The sequence below is a fragment of the Protopterus annectens genome, chromosome 6.part0 (genome assembly GCF_019279795.1).
Source record: "Protopterus annectens isolate FY-2018-M chromosome 6.part0, PAN1.0, whole genome shotgun sequence".
NCBI classification, from domain to species: domain Eukaryota; kingdom Metazoa; phylum Chordata; order Ceratodontiformes; family Protopteridae; genus Protopterus; species Protopterus annectens.
In genome coordinates, this window is record NC_056737.1 from 52,431,215 (window position 1) to 52,446,835 (window position 15,621).

The 15,621-nt window shown below is 38.6% G+C and overlaps 1 protein-coding gene across 1 annotated transcript in view; it reads left to right on the forward strand.

Moving 5' to 3' along the window:
* LOC122804153 (N(G),N(G)-dimethylarginine dimethylaminohydrolase 1-like) overlaps positions 1 to 15,621 on the forward strand; it is a 335,801-nt gene that overhangs the window by 196,960 nt on the left and 123,220 nt on the right. The window contains exon 2 of the mRNA XM_044073842.1: positions 1,542 to 1,641. Within this exon, the coding sequence (XP_043929777.1) occupies positions 1,542 to 1,641 (100 nt within the window). The remainder of the gene's footprint in view (positions 1 to 1,541; positions 1,642 to 15,621) is intronic.

Here is a 15,621-nt window from a genome sequence, read left to right on the forward strand (position 1 = left end):
CAAGATGCTGTTAACTTCAGACTTGGTGCTTAATGTACACGACAGACTTTTCCCCAAGGTACTGTAACCTCTCATTTGTATCATTTCCATAGTGAAAAAAACAATACATATTATGCATCAACAAAAACAGGATGCACATCTGGGATAATACAGTAGTTTTTTGACTGATGCAAGGGTTGCCTTCCATTATAATTCCCGGAGTTACAAATACCTGATGAAAAAATTCACCATGCACAACTGCTCATGCAGTCACTGTCAAGAAAAAATTTAATGTAAGCATTTTTTGTAAGAGGCAAGCCCCCTACACCCCCCCCCCCCGATGTGGGAACCAAGCCCAATACACCTTTCTAAACTTATACATGCCAAGTCTGTGGTCATGCAAACATGAAAAATGTCAAAATCCCTGCCAGTGTGCTTTCTAAGTGAGGACAGCAATAGTTTCCTGTCAGAAACAGTTATTGGGCAGTTAAATCTGCCGAGGTGTTATCGGACAGTTGGCTCTTCATGGAGTTGTAAACTGAGGAGGAATAGAGGTACGAGTGGGGTGATGTGGAACCTTTAACAGATGAACTGCTTTCTATTCAAAGCTGTATATGGAGAAGTTTCCCAAAAGAAAGGAATCCCTGCTGGAGCACACAGAAACCACAGTAAGAGTGGTTTTGTAAGGGACAACAGGGACTGGACAATTTAGCTTAATTGATGTCTGCTGTATGAGGTGGTTCTTCAGGGAGTTGTAAAACAGTACAGTAGCTAATAAGTTAATGTGGAACTTTTACAAGTGAGCTGATGTCTGTTCAGGTGTGTATCACAGTTATACAATAAACAAATGCATGACTGTGATATCAAAACACTACAATTTAGAAACTTGCTTTCTAGCAAAATCTTTATGAGCATATTTACATTTTCATTATGCAGTATCATGCTATAGAAAGCATGGTCTGTCTTTAAGGTATGTACAGCAACTCATTTAGTAGCAGATATATGAATTTTGAACAACTTTCTATAATTGCATAGAGATAATTCACATTTCTGTATGCGATTGTCATTGTTTATTTAATGAATGTGAATCAAATGGATTGACATATGAAACTACATTTATATGATTATATCAGATTAAAACAATTAATATGCACAATGTCATGTTTGCATGTGTGCATATTACTGTTTTCTATTCTGTTCAATATACGTTAGCATCAGTGAATATTTACTACATATAATTCATTTGATTCAGATTCCTTGGATATGCGGGAAAAGTTCTGTTTTCTGTTTGTAGTGAACAACGTAATCCAGTGTAATAAGGTACAGTATTTCATAAACATTGTTTAAGGTATTCCCACTATGGTTTTCATTTAAATGAAGAAAGGCACAGTAGGGAAAAAGAAATGCATGTCTTAAAATGTGTTCAAGTATCTCAGAATCAGAAAACATCTGTTGAACTGACTGGCTGACTGTTAACTGTATTTAATACACAAAAACTAAAAGGTGAACTCTGATCATTCTTATAGTATATAAAGTTCTTCACTGTTTTCCTTTGTTTATAGGTAGAAGTAGTGAAAAGTGTTCTAGAAGACCTTCACCTGAATGTTGTAGAAATGCAAGACGAAAGTGCAACCCTGGATGGAGGAGATGTTTTATTTACAGGTAACTACATCTGACCAGTCATTCCTTGTATTCTATGCTTCTTGGTCTGTATTATTGTTTATATGTTAATGGTGTTTAGCTGCTAATGTTGCACAACAATCCCTTTACATAAATAGCAACAGCAGAGGGAATGTTTTTAGCAGAAGTCCGATCCACATCTGCTACAGAAGGGTATGCATTAATCAGAAGCCTAATGATAGAAACGCTGGCAAAGTATGCTGTAACAGCGCAGGCACAGGGTTACAGATCAAGTTCCTGGCTGTAAAATTCACAGATTTATTTTCTTTGAGATCAAAAAGACATAGCTGTCTAAACTGGACCTTTCTGGTGTTAGCCATATCACTGTGCTTTGGAGAATTATAGCCATGAAACATGTTTGAAATGAGTTAAAACATTGCTGTATTACCTGTGGTGATGATGTTGGGATGACTAACTGCTGAGACATACCAGGGTTCAATACTTGGAGGATGACTGACTAATGTGGTACGGCACTGGTGGGACATGGCAAAATTCATTGCTGTCTTCACTCATGATCTGTTTCATTAAGCACTAACAACTATAATGAATGAAGGTTTCAAGCACGTGTTTGTTACATAAGCATATCACATAAAAAGACTGAGAAGGATCAGTCCGATGGAGTGTACAGATGTTGATCTGTATGGGGCATCTTAGAAGATAAGGAAAGGTTTCCTCTACATAGCCCCAACTCCTTACTTCATGTTGAGCCATCTGGTCAAGTAACAGCTGGTCAATCTGCTTATCACAAAAGCAAGCATTTAATGGCTTTTGCAGGGCACAAGTTCCTGTGCATCCTCATGTTTGGAACGTTGCCCCCTCCTGCATTTTTAAATACAGTGAATCCATGATAGTGCAACTGCAGGGAAAAGACAAATGCCCATAAGGGGTAACAACACTCAACATGGGCAGTAGTGCTTTATCTAAAACAATGTGAAACACTCTTGGGGGAGCTTGTAGAACTGATGAGTTATAACCATATAATTTGGAGTTCATCAGGTTACAGTTCATCAAACTAAAAAAAAAAACACTCACTGGAGTCTGTAACATAGGCCAACTTAAAAAAATGCTATGTTTGATAATTTAATAATCTTATTTTTAGCACTTTCATCCAATAAATTAAGACTTCTTAAGAAACTTCTTCAGAAATGGGACTGGAGAATTTTCTGTATTAGGGATGGTGGAGATTAATTATGTAAGAAAGGAGTACTGCTTTGGGACCAGATTCTTTACTATTTTCACACCAGGACTATAGACATGGTACCCAAACTAGAATAGATAAAATTTATATCTCACAAGATCTTTATTCTAAAATATTGAATTTCTCAATACAACCTTGTCCCTTTTCAGATCATAATTCCCTGTTGTTAACTTGTTGTTACACTTGGAATTCACTCAATTAGTTATTACTTCAAGGATTCCTTCATATATCACAAAAATTAAAGACTTTCAATGTTGGATAACTTCTGAACTTCAGCTTTTCTTAGAGATTAATTATAAACCTGAAGCAAACACAGTTATGGTTTGGGATTCTCTTAAGGCCTATCTATATGGTAAAACCATTAGCTGGTACAAAAATAAAATTAAAGAATGGGACTCAGTTACATCAACTCCAAAATCAATATTATCTCTTAAAATCTAATAAAAACTGAATTGCTACAGATAAGAAGAAAATAAAAGAAGCAAATAAGAAATAAAATGAAATATTATCCCATAAAACTAATTTAGCTATGGAAAAACTGAAATTAAATTCTTATGCTACCTCTCCTAAGCATCTTCATAACCTATGAAAGTTAAGATACAATCAAAAATTAATAACATTGATAGTATCTTTCATGAAGTGAAAAGGAAAAAAGTCTCGGACATAGGGGACATTCTGGAGGCTTTAATTATCATTATGCAGAGCATCATAAAGATAAAATAAGTACAAATGAATGTGAGAAGTTAGAGAATATAGTTCCCAACATAACAAGAATTCCTGAGGAACTTAAGTTAGATCTACAAAAACTTATTTCTCAAAAGGAAATTATAGGTGGGATTAAAGGAAGTAAGTCTAATAAAGCACCTGTAATAGATGGCTTAATTATCGAAATGTATAGATTGTTCCCTTCTTCTATAATCTTCCTCCTACATAAAACCTTTCTTGAAGTTCAAACATTAGCAAATATTCCTCCTTGGAGGTATTCTCTAATTTCCCCTATATTAAAAGAGAATAAGGACCCTAATCAATGCAACTCATATAGACCAATTTCTTTGTTGAATAATGATTATAAACTATTTATGTCAAGTATGGTCAATAGATTGAAAATACCCATATTTAAAATAATTAATGAAGAACCAAACTAGTTTCATACATAACAGGCATACACAGGATAATATTAAAATAGTATTAACTCTGATAGATTACCTCAATATAGGAAACCATGAAGCATTGATAATAGGTCTAGATATTCAAAAGGCTTTTGACTCCTTAAATTGGGGTTATTTATTTAAAGTCTTACAGTTATTTGATTTTTCCCCCTTTTTTATAACAATGATAAAGAAACTCTATGAAAATAATCTAACATATGTCAAATTAGGTCCCTTTATTTCCAAAGCAATCCAAATCACTAGAGGTATTAGACAAGGATGTCCCATGTCCCCTATCCTATTTGCTCTGGCCATAGAAATACTTGCCATTTTAATACGTAATAAACCAAAGATAAGATGTATACATTTATATGACCAGTATATATTTCTAAAATAATGATGTTTGCTGATGACATCTTACTTACCTTACCCAACTCTAAAGAAGTGTTAGATGAAGTGGATATAATAACAAATGTCCAAAAAACCTCAGGACTCTCCTTCAACAAATCTAAATCAAAATATTTATTATTAAATAAAAAAATGAACATACATGTTCTAGTTAATCATATCATTGGAAACCAAGTTTCAACTCTAGACTATTTAGGAATAGTCCTAGAAAAGAATATAAAGGAAATCTTATAGTTTAACCATGCTAAAGCCATAGACTTAATCAAGACATTAATAAGCAAATGGAATAACTTGTTTATACTATTTGGTGATAGATTACAACTGATAAAAATTGTTTTGTTAGCTAAAATATTATATATAGCACAAGCCCTTATACTTCCATCAGGAAAGAAAATCCTTAAAGAAATCACTTCAACTCTGATGAAATTCCTATGGTACCCCAAAAGAAATAGAGTGGCGTATTCTCATCATATTAGAAAATGGGAACAAGGGGGGGGGTTAAAATTCTCAGAGATTGAAACTTATGTAAAGGCATTTATAATTAAAATAGTGATGAATTGGATAAATCCTAGATACTCTTCCAATTGGAAACAGTTACACTCCATTATACTAATGAATGAAAATTATTTATCAAAGAATGCTTTGGTAACTGACAACGATAGCAAGATATGGCACTATTTAAGTTTAAATTTACAGTATAGTACAACAAAATTAACTAAACTTAACACTAATAAAAAGTATTTCTGATGTATTTAGAAAATTCATTAACACAAATTTAGATATAAAACTGTGGCATAGATTTTTAATACCATTTACTATTACAAGGGATTTCCCTGATAAAACACATAGAGAGATTTTTGGTTTATGGGAAATTAACCTATTTTGTTGGTTGCAATGTGTTGAAAACGAACAAGCTTTAAACACACAAAGTATATTGTCAACCTATGGCCTATCTACTAATGACTGGATGGTTCTTCAGAGTGTCACAGCATACACTAAGGATCTGTGCAGAATAATACAAAACCGTACCAAAAATTATAAACTGGATTTTTGGAATTCTATATAATATCAATGTTAAGAATGAATTATATATATATATATATATATATATATAAATAACACTTTAATTACCTATAACATAGCTCCTAAAGATTATTACTGGCAATACCCAACTAAAGGGTTTCAAGTATCATTATCAATGGAAGATAAAACAAACATTTTGTTTTCAGTTAAACTAACTTTTTACTCACAATTCTGGAGGATTTTTCATTGGAAATTTCTACACAGATCCTTTTTGACACCTGATAAACTCTCAAAAATAAACCCTTCAAACAGCAAGTTATGTTGGAGATGTGTTATTTCATCAAAATAAAAATCATTTGAGTAAAAAAAAAAAAAAAAGAAAGGAGTACTGTTAAGTTGTGGCTTGAAGGCAAACAAGCAGTCAGCATTCATCCTAAATCCAGAAAATCTTCCATTCCTATTTCTCTCCAGTGGGAGAAACCAGAGAAAAGGTTTTAACTGTTTACTTGGAGGTAACATTTAACATATACAGTTTTTGAATAAATCCTACCAATTTATAGGCTAAAAGTGCTACAATTTAAGTATTAATTTATCAAACTTGGATCATAAAATTATTTCTTAACCATTTTTTACGAAGTTGGCCTGCCTGACTGAAACCAATGTGTATGTTTTTTTTTTCCTCCCATTTATTTCATTGTTATACACACTTTGAACTGCTGGTGTTTTGGTTTACATTTCAATGGCAAGTAGGAAAGTCCCTGGGGATAACGAACCACTCTCTTTGATACTTTCAGAAGTATCCTGACATTTGAACCTGTAATTCAGAACAGTATTATTAACACAGATAGTAAAAGTCAAGACATAATGCAATTTGCCAGCAGGAGATTTTGTTTTAAAGCTGCCTGACATCAGACAAATCAAATTATATCTACAAAATAATTATTGTATTTTTATTGAATCTTAATGCAGGGTGCTTCATCCCACCTATGTCACAACTAAAAAATAGGAAGGTGCTGTTTATATAGTCATTTTTCATGCTTTGATTTACCAGGTTATTTGTTGATGTATTTGCTGTACTTTCTTGCATACAGTACCAGCACCAGTAAGTGCTGTGACAAAAACACCCCTGCAGATGTGTTTCTGAAATATCCATCCCCAAAAATGTATTTTCCTGTACCTGTTTGGTCCTTATCACATATCTTAGGCTAAAGTGACCTGGCATCTTCCACAGCCTTTCAGGCCTTGGAATACTGGTTGAACATGGCCTCTATCTACAGCCCAGGCTTTAACACATTTTTATTGTGTTTGACTGAACATGTGTTGACTAAAATGTGCTTTATTTTAAAAAAGAATGTTATTTACAGCTGAGGGGTACTGCTATGGGTGCGTCATTTGCGCCAATTTATGCAGACCTCTTTATGGGCTTCATTGAGGAACAACTTGTTTACGATGAGTCCACAATATTTTTTTAGAATCTATGGACATCTGGAGAAGATGTTTAGATGACCTTTGGTTGGTCTGGAGGTAAGATATCCCATATTTATTGGAATTTGTGGAGTATTTAAATGATAATAAATTTTGTATCTGTTTCAGTATACATCATGATTCTAGACAAACCTTTCTTGTGATGGTTAAACTTAAAGAGGATGGGACATTAGACAGTCAAATATTTAGGAAATTCCCCCAGAGCAATACCCTCTTGTATGTCAATAGTTGTCATCCTCCTCATGTGATAAAAAATATACCTAAATCTCAGTTTTTAAGGTTGAAGAGAATATGTTCTTCTGAATGAGGCTAAAGATATGGTCAGGAGGTTTTGTGATAGGGGATACAAACAAGCTGATATTGTGGGGGTTCGTGATTCAATAAAAAGTGTTGATAGAGTGCAATCGCTTAAATACATAATCAAAGGTGGTATAAAAGGGCCTCAGGTTTACAACTAGTTTTGGGAGCAACATCGTTTTTTATGGATCTTGTTCAAAAGCATTGGAATACTTTTCTGTTGGATGATAGGTTAAAAATATATTGTCAGGCAGGTGTCATTTTTCTTTTAGAAGTGGAAAAACATGAGTGTGGTTTAATCATTATAAAAGGGGCAATGTTATTAACCAGTCTTCGGGTCAGTTGACCTTGGGGGGCACCATAATCAAAGGTTGTCAGCCCAGTGGTCACTGTAGCTTTCTAAATATATCTCTAAGACAAAACGTTCCTTAACTGGACTCCCTGGATGTTCAGATGCTGCCATGGACATGCTCTGCTGGAGACAATCCACCTGCACTTTCTTCTTGCTTCTCTCTCTTTGCTTGACCTAAAGTCCCTGGCTTCCAGTGGTGATTTTAATCAGGCAGGAAGTCCACTGTCCCCTGGAATGAGTGTACCAGCATTGTCTGCCCTCTCAGTTCTCTTCTTCAGGCTTGTAATATATAATTATTGACAATGGGGTGCATACGGTCAATCTATAATCAGATTGAATAGATTATTTCTAGCAAAAAACAGAAACTGGCTAAGCTTAAAATGGCTCAAGGGCTGCTAGCCTGGTACTTACCTATGAACCTATCTATATCTATATAGGAAATTATCTGATAATTTAGAGGAAGTGTGTGCTTTGGTGAGTAGTCATGAAGTGAGTATGAAGAGATGAACAAAGTCCTTCCTCTCACTGAGTTATAAAGAAAATGATTTGAAGACGAGTGGGAGTAGGGTGGATGATTCAAGGCTGTGCTTTCTAGTGGACACCAGGATCCTCCAAGAGGACCTGACACAAACAATAACTGGTCTCAAAACCATGGAATAAAACTAAATGCCAGGAAATGTATAATTGTATCCTTTGGCAAACATGACTGTTCTTTAAACTATCACATTGACAACACAACCCCTGAAAACGAATCAAGTGGTTAGGGATATGGGAACCTGTTGTAAGGAAGTCCTTTTTCAGTACACAGCTTATATCTAAAGGTATTACATTCACATCCAGGGATGTAGCCCTTTCGCTGTATACAACACTCATTAGGCCAATCATTGAGTATAATTCCACCTTCAGTATGTACCTGTCCAAGTGCTTCTCACAACTGGAAAGACCACAGTCTCATTAAAAAAACAGAAAGGGAATAAATCATAAAAACTATGCAGACAGTCTCAAAGCTTTGCCACTCTCCTCAGTATCATTTAGGTTACTGGGAGGTGACCTCTGACTCAGAGCTTCAACAGACCTTATTCTGTCAGAACCATTACACATTTGCAAATCCATTGGTATCATAAACATGCTCAAGGGATCTCAATTTGTCAAATAAATAGAACATAGCTTTGGAACAGGTTTGTATAACACAGAATATTGTTCCTATGGAACTGTGTTCCATGTCACATAAATTAAAGTACTTCTCTTCTTTTCAAATGTAATTTGAATGAATAAATGGGTAACCACAAATAAGTCAATGGTTTATCACCCCTGTCCCTCACAGACAGAAGAAACATGTAAAGGACCCAACATATCCTTGTTCAGCCCATCTCTGGGTTATTAATATGCAAAACATAAGGGCTGAAAACTGCCATAGGAATATAAAAGTTATGTACTCACTATAACTGTACATCTGTGTTGTCCATTTTCATTCTTCCTCAACAAATGGATTCAGATCCAATCTTCGGATCTATCTTGGACACTTTCTTTAGATTCTAGGATCCAAATGTCAAGCTCCTCTCTTACGCATAATGCTCCTGACTATCTGTATTACCTCAGATTGAGTTTGCTGCTATTGTATAATGCATATAATATCACAAAAAGGTATCTCAGCATAACTATGAAATAAAAGTGATAGCAGAAAGATCAAGAGTTCAGACAAAAACTGTGGTTACTAATAACAATTGCGTTATGTCTCTCCCAAAGACATGGATGGGGGAAGGTGGGAGGGAAGTTGAGGAAGAATGAAAATGGACAACACAGCTGCAGTTATGGTGAGTACACAACTTTTTTATCTGATGTTATTTTCTTTAGTTCCTCAATGAATGGGACAGAGTCCCCAGCTGCGTTCACCTTGGGTGGCCCTCATGGAAGGATATTCCAGAAAACCACAGATCCGAATGCTGCTCTGTTTCTGGAGACGATATCCAGTTTGTAATGAGAAATAAAAATATGAGCATTAGACCTTGTGGCAGCTGCATAAATGTTGTCAGTGGAGGCTCTAGACCAAAAAGCAGCTGATGTAGCCATTGATGTCCTTCTATTCTCATGTTGCAGTATTCATTACAGTAGGGAGGTTGCTGCCTGCAGAGCTGACATCCAACCAGTATACCAAAGTCTTTGGTTCAGGAGGTTACATGTGACATCCTCTGTCAGAGCCATAAACTGATGTAGGGTATAAAAGTAACATCTACGTACCCTTTTCAGAATTTTTCTGCTGCACTGAACGTCAGACTCCAGTTCGCCATTTTAGGAAGCAGATCACTAGTTCTCAGAAGACCACTACAATCAACCACTACAGATAAGTACCCTGTTGGGTTTTCTTGTATTTTGTTAATTGCTAAGACATACATGTCCACTAAAAAGGGGAAGTGTGCTTGTGGAAGACAATTTCCTCACAAGGACATGCACGAAAAGTGCGTATTCTGTTTAGGCGAGGCCCACAATCATATGTCCTGCCCCATTTGCAAATCATTCATACCTAAAACACTTCACAGCCATCTGGCTGCATTAAAACTATACTTGGAAAATCAAAGGCTCTGGCATCTTGCGCTCGGTATGGTGGGTGGAATAGGCATATCCAATGAGCCGCCACAGAAGAAGGCCAAGAAAATCAGGTCGGATTCCCACGCTGTGAATCAGGTGTCCGGAGAGATTCTTGAGACTGATGAAAGCCTGGGATCTTTTCAGACCTCCATTTCCCAACCAGGCCTGGGTACCTCAATGGAAGCTGGGATGGTGAAACTTTGAGTACATCTGCTAAGGTTAATCAGCCATCAGTTCCTGATGGCGGATGGGAACCATGGCTCATACAGTTGAAAGGCCCTACTCTGAGACTACCATCCACCCAGACGTCAGCTCCCACTCATTCTCAGCCATCTGCCCCTCTTAAGAGAAAACAAAAGCTCAAACATCCTGAGCCCCAACCTGTTCCAGGATGGGAAGTTTTCTCATAGATTCATTTGAGGCCTTACAGACACAATAACCACCAGCTGCTACCCCTTCAGGACCTCCTTTAGAGGATATCAAGGGAAGACTACTCTCTTCTGAGGAATCACTAATCTATGGACCACAAATAGACTCTTCCCAAGGATTTTATTACCCCAGAGGAAGAGGAACCAATCACCCCTGAGTTTTCTGGTGAAGAATTCACCTTTGGAGACAACATTTCCCTTATGAGGGAACATTTTAAGTGGCAGGCCTCAGAGGTTTCTGACATTAGGAAAAGGTACTTTGACCTGCTGCAAATGGAGCAACCACCCCCCTCTGCCTTGCCCCCTTTGCTACCTGCATTTCAAGATGCTTTCTTGGCTGCTTCACAGGCCCCAGATTCACAACCTTCAGCCTGTAAATGTCCTGACTGTTTTTACAAGGCCCCTTTGGACACTCAATTCCTTTTTAAAACCCCACCAGCAGACACAGCAGTTATTGCAGTCTCTGCTGATAAAACATCCAGACAAATTACCTTCTGCTGCCTTCTATCCTAATGATAAAGACAGCAAGTTCATGGACAGACTAGGGAAGAAAGTGTATACCTCCTCTACTCTGGCTGTAAGAACTGTCAGCTATCAAACACATGGCTAGGTATGTCCTGGACACCATTTCTAATGCTTCTATCCTCCTCTCAGAGGTTCCCTAAATTAACACCCTACTTTCCACAGCATCTCATGTGACTAAGCACTCCGTCAAGTGCAGTTATGATGCTGTGGAAGCCTCTTCAAAGTCTGCTGCATCAGGTTTAGTGCTGAGGCAATATTTCTGGTAAGACTTCACCACTTCCTATGGACATGCAAACTAAACTGCTTGATGCCCCACCGGACAATAAAGCCCTATTTGGACAGGCTTCAGCAGAACTTCTTAAATCTCTTCAAGAAAAGGGAAAAGAACTTCAGAACCTTAAACATTTGCTGGTGTCTCCTATTCCCCAGATATCACAGAAACTACCTACAATGAGCTTCTTTTGTCAGGAGGCAGTCCTCCCACCCAACTCCTCAGTCAAAGGGACATAGGCAGCCTAGGAAAACCTTTACTCCCAGGTTTCCTTCCACCCCCTCTACCACACCCTTTCGGAGCCAGTCTGAACAAACCAGACCTACTCCACTGTGACTTGCAACTTCCAAGTCCAAACACTCCCCCTCCCCTTCAAGCTCACCCTGTCCCTACCATCCTGGCAGAAAATCACATCAGAAAACTGGGTGCTTTCAATTATTCAGAAGGGATACTTTATGACTTGGTGGGTGTTACCCTCCTTCCAGGGAATTCCTCAACCTCCCAAAAAACAAGCTCATCTTTTCCTACCCATCATTCAACAATTGCTAGCTCAGGGCACCATACAGCACCTACCTTCCTCCCAAAGAAACAAAGTTTTTTACTCCAGAATGTTTCGGGTACCAAGGAAAGATGGCCCATGGAGGCCAATTTTGAATTTGTCTTTCCTAAACCTGTTCCTCAAGGTACCCAGTTTCAAAATGATTTTTTTACCCTTCCCTCCTACCTCTCATACCTACACAGGCATTCATGGTAGCTCTGGATTTGAAAGATGCCTACCTCCACAATCCTATACACTCAGACTACAGGAAATTCCTACACTTTTCAGTCGGTTCCTGGCATTTTCAGTTCTCTGCATTGCCCTTTGGACTCTCTATGGCTCCTCGAGTGTTCACAAAGTATCTAGCACCCTTCATTGCTCACTGCAGAACAGAGGTTATACAAATATACCCATATCTAGATGACCTGCTAATTCTTCATCAGGACCACCAAGTCCTTCTACACCACCTACAACAGGTGATCTCCATCCTAACTCGCTTAGAGTTTACCATAAACAATGAAAAGTCTCACCTAAACCCCACTCAAGACCTGGTTTTCTTGGGATGCAGGATCAGGACAGACAAAATGAAGGCCTTCATTCCAGATCAAAGGATTCTGGATCTTTGTCTATACTTCAGCAAACGTATCACCCTCACCTCCTTGCCACCACGAGAATTCCTAAGGATGTTAGGCCACATGGAATCCCAAATACCCATGTTGCCCCTAGCAAGATTCCATATGAGAAAAATCCAGTGGATCCTGAAGAACTTATGAAGCAACACTCCCATCCCCTGGACACCCCCTCCCCCTGCTTCAGTGTCTGAAGAAGGAACTTCAGTGATGGAGCTCTGCCATCCACCTCAACCAGGGAACCACTTTACAGGTCCAGGCCCCCCTACACAGTCTCCACAGATGCATCAGACATGGGTTGGGGTGCAGTGCACACAACCAGAAGCAATTCACCATGCAGGGAAAATGGTCCACATGAAGACAAAAAGACCATATCGACATCAAGGAAATGAGGGCACTCATCCTAGCCCTAAAAACATTCAAGTCAACTCTACGCCCCGGAACCCTGAAAGTGATCACAGACAACATGATTGTCCTGTGGTACATAACAGGAAAGGACAAAATCCTACCCTCTTTGCAGCCTAGCTACCCAGATCTGGACACTAGCATCATCACTCTAAATTCATCTGGTAGCAATGTACATTCCATCTACAGAGAATGTTATGGCAGACTCTCTCAGCAAAACTTCAGCTCTCTCTCATGAAAGGATGCTTCACAGATAGGTATTCCTAGATCTTATCCACAGGTGGGTTATTCCACAAGTAGATCTTTTTGCCTCCTCCCAGAACAAACGGATGCCCAAGTTTTGCACAAGGGATCCACATCCGCAAGCCTGAAAAGTGGACGCCTTCTCCTTTCCTTGGGAGGGAATGTTTCTGTATGCCTTCTCACCCTTCACACTGATTCAGAAAATCCTCTTGAAAATCCAGAGGGACAAACCCAAAATCCTGTCGGTGAACCCCTTTTGGCCAAGACAGCATTGGTTTCCCCTTCTCTCTGTACTAGCCAAGAGCAATCATCACAGGTTACCCCACCGAATAAACTTGCTCACACAGGACAGGAGATCCCTAGTACACTCTCAGGTGAGCAATCTAAAACTGACCTTATGGGTGATAGTGTTCTAATCCCCTTCAGACACCTATAATCAGAGGACATAGTCAATGTTCTGCAGGAGGCCAGAAAACCTAGTACTAGGAGAAATTATGTATCTAAGTCGAAGAAAATGTCCAGGTGGTGTCAAGAGGAAAAATCAGGACCCTATGATTATTCCTGTACCCTTGGTCCTTTCCTATTTGTGTGACCTCCTTCACTCAGGACTAACTTATTCTTCAGTTAAAGTCCATTTATCTACCATCTCTGCTTGTCTGCCCATGTTACTGCCTCTGGCCTCTAGATTGGAGGTCAAGCTTTTCCTAAAAGGGGTGCTTCGTATTATACCCCCTCAAAGCCTATACCCCCCCTTGGTACTTGAATTTTGTCCTATAAAAACTTACATTAACACCTTTTGAACTAGCACATTCAGCATCCCTAAACCTGTGCACCATGAAAACAGTTCTGCTAGTGGCCCTTACTTCAACCAGGAGTGTTTCAGAGATACAAGCCTTTATGGCTACCCCTCCTTACCTTATTTTCCACAAGGACAGGGTTGCCCTCAGGACTAACCCCTCCTTCATGCCTAAGATGGTTAATGAACTCTCATTAAACCAGACCATTAACCTACCTGTTTTTTACCCTCACCCTAAAAATCCCTCAGAGAGGACTCTTCATTCTCTAGATGTCCACAGACAACTGAGGTACTACTTAGACAAAACCAGACCTATTAGAAAGTCTGACTCGTTATTCATCTCCTTCCACCCTAGGGCTCTAGTGAGGGCAGTCTCCAAAGAGAATATTTCTGCGTAGATCTCTAAGTCCATTGGCATATGCTATTCCAACCATGGAAAAAACTTACACGGACATGTCAAGTCTCACTCAACCAGGGCAGCTGCTTCTTCAGCTCCCTTTTTCACAGGGGTTGATTACACCTCAGTTTTAGAAGCTGCTACTTGGGCTTCAATGCACACCTTTACCAAACATTACAAACGGGACCTAGCCTCCAGAGCTAGAGGTGAGTTTGCCAGATCTATTCTTAAGGGTCTCATTGCCCAGGGACCCCAGTCCTCCACCCAGGCTCATACCTAAAAGCATTAGTAATCTCCCTACTGTAATGAATACTGCAACATGAGAATATAAGGACATAGAATAGTTGTGTAAGAACTTACCAGAACCTTAGATGTCCCTCTCTTCCATGTTGCAGTAAGTCCTTCCCTCCTAACCCCTCTACTTTACCTGTTTAATATACCTTTACTTAACTGTGGGGACATAGTTCCCCACTCCCTTAACTTCTCCACTACACACAGCCTATCAAGTACCCTGTGATCTAGTCTACATGTGAGCCTCAGGGGTCTCCCAATTATGACCCTCTTTAAACCTCCAGGAGTACTACTGCATGCAGCAGTCCATTCTGAAGAGGGTATGTACAGATGTCACTTTTATACCCTACATTGGTTTATGGCTCTGACAGAGGACGTCACATGTACCCTCCTGAACCAAAGACTTTGGTATACTGGCGGGATGTCGGCACTGCAGGCAGCACCTCCCTACTGTAATGAATATTGCAACATGGAAGAGAAGGACATCTAAGGTTATGATAAGTTCTTATACAACTATTCTATTGAGTTGAATGAGCTTTTGGTGGTCTTGGAAGAGTTAAACCTTTTGGGGACTGAATATAGGAAATGCATTCCATTATCAATTTGGCTTGAGTGACTTTTGAGACTGATTTCCTCATACTAGTGTTAGAAATGAAGATAAACATTTGATAAGTTTTCCTAAATTCCTTAGTTCTGTGAAGGTAAAAGTGAAGTTCCCTATGTATGTCTAAAAGATCAAGGATATATTCTTCTTTATTGTCACATTTGGGGAAAAAAATAGTAAATTGATCACCTGACCGATGTTTGTTTCAGAGGCAACTTTTGGTAGAAAAGAAGGATTAGTGTGTAAGGTAACTCTATCTTTGTGAAAAATCAAGTATGGTGGTTTCAAAGAGAGTGCTTGGAGTTCAGATACTCATCTCGCTGAAGTTATGGCCACTT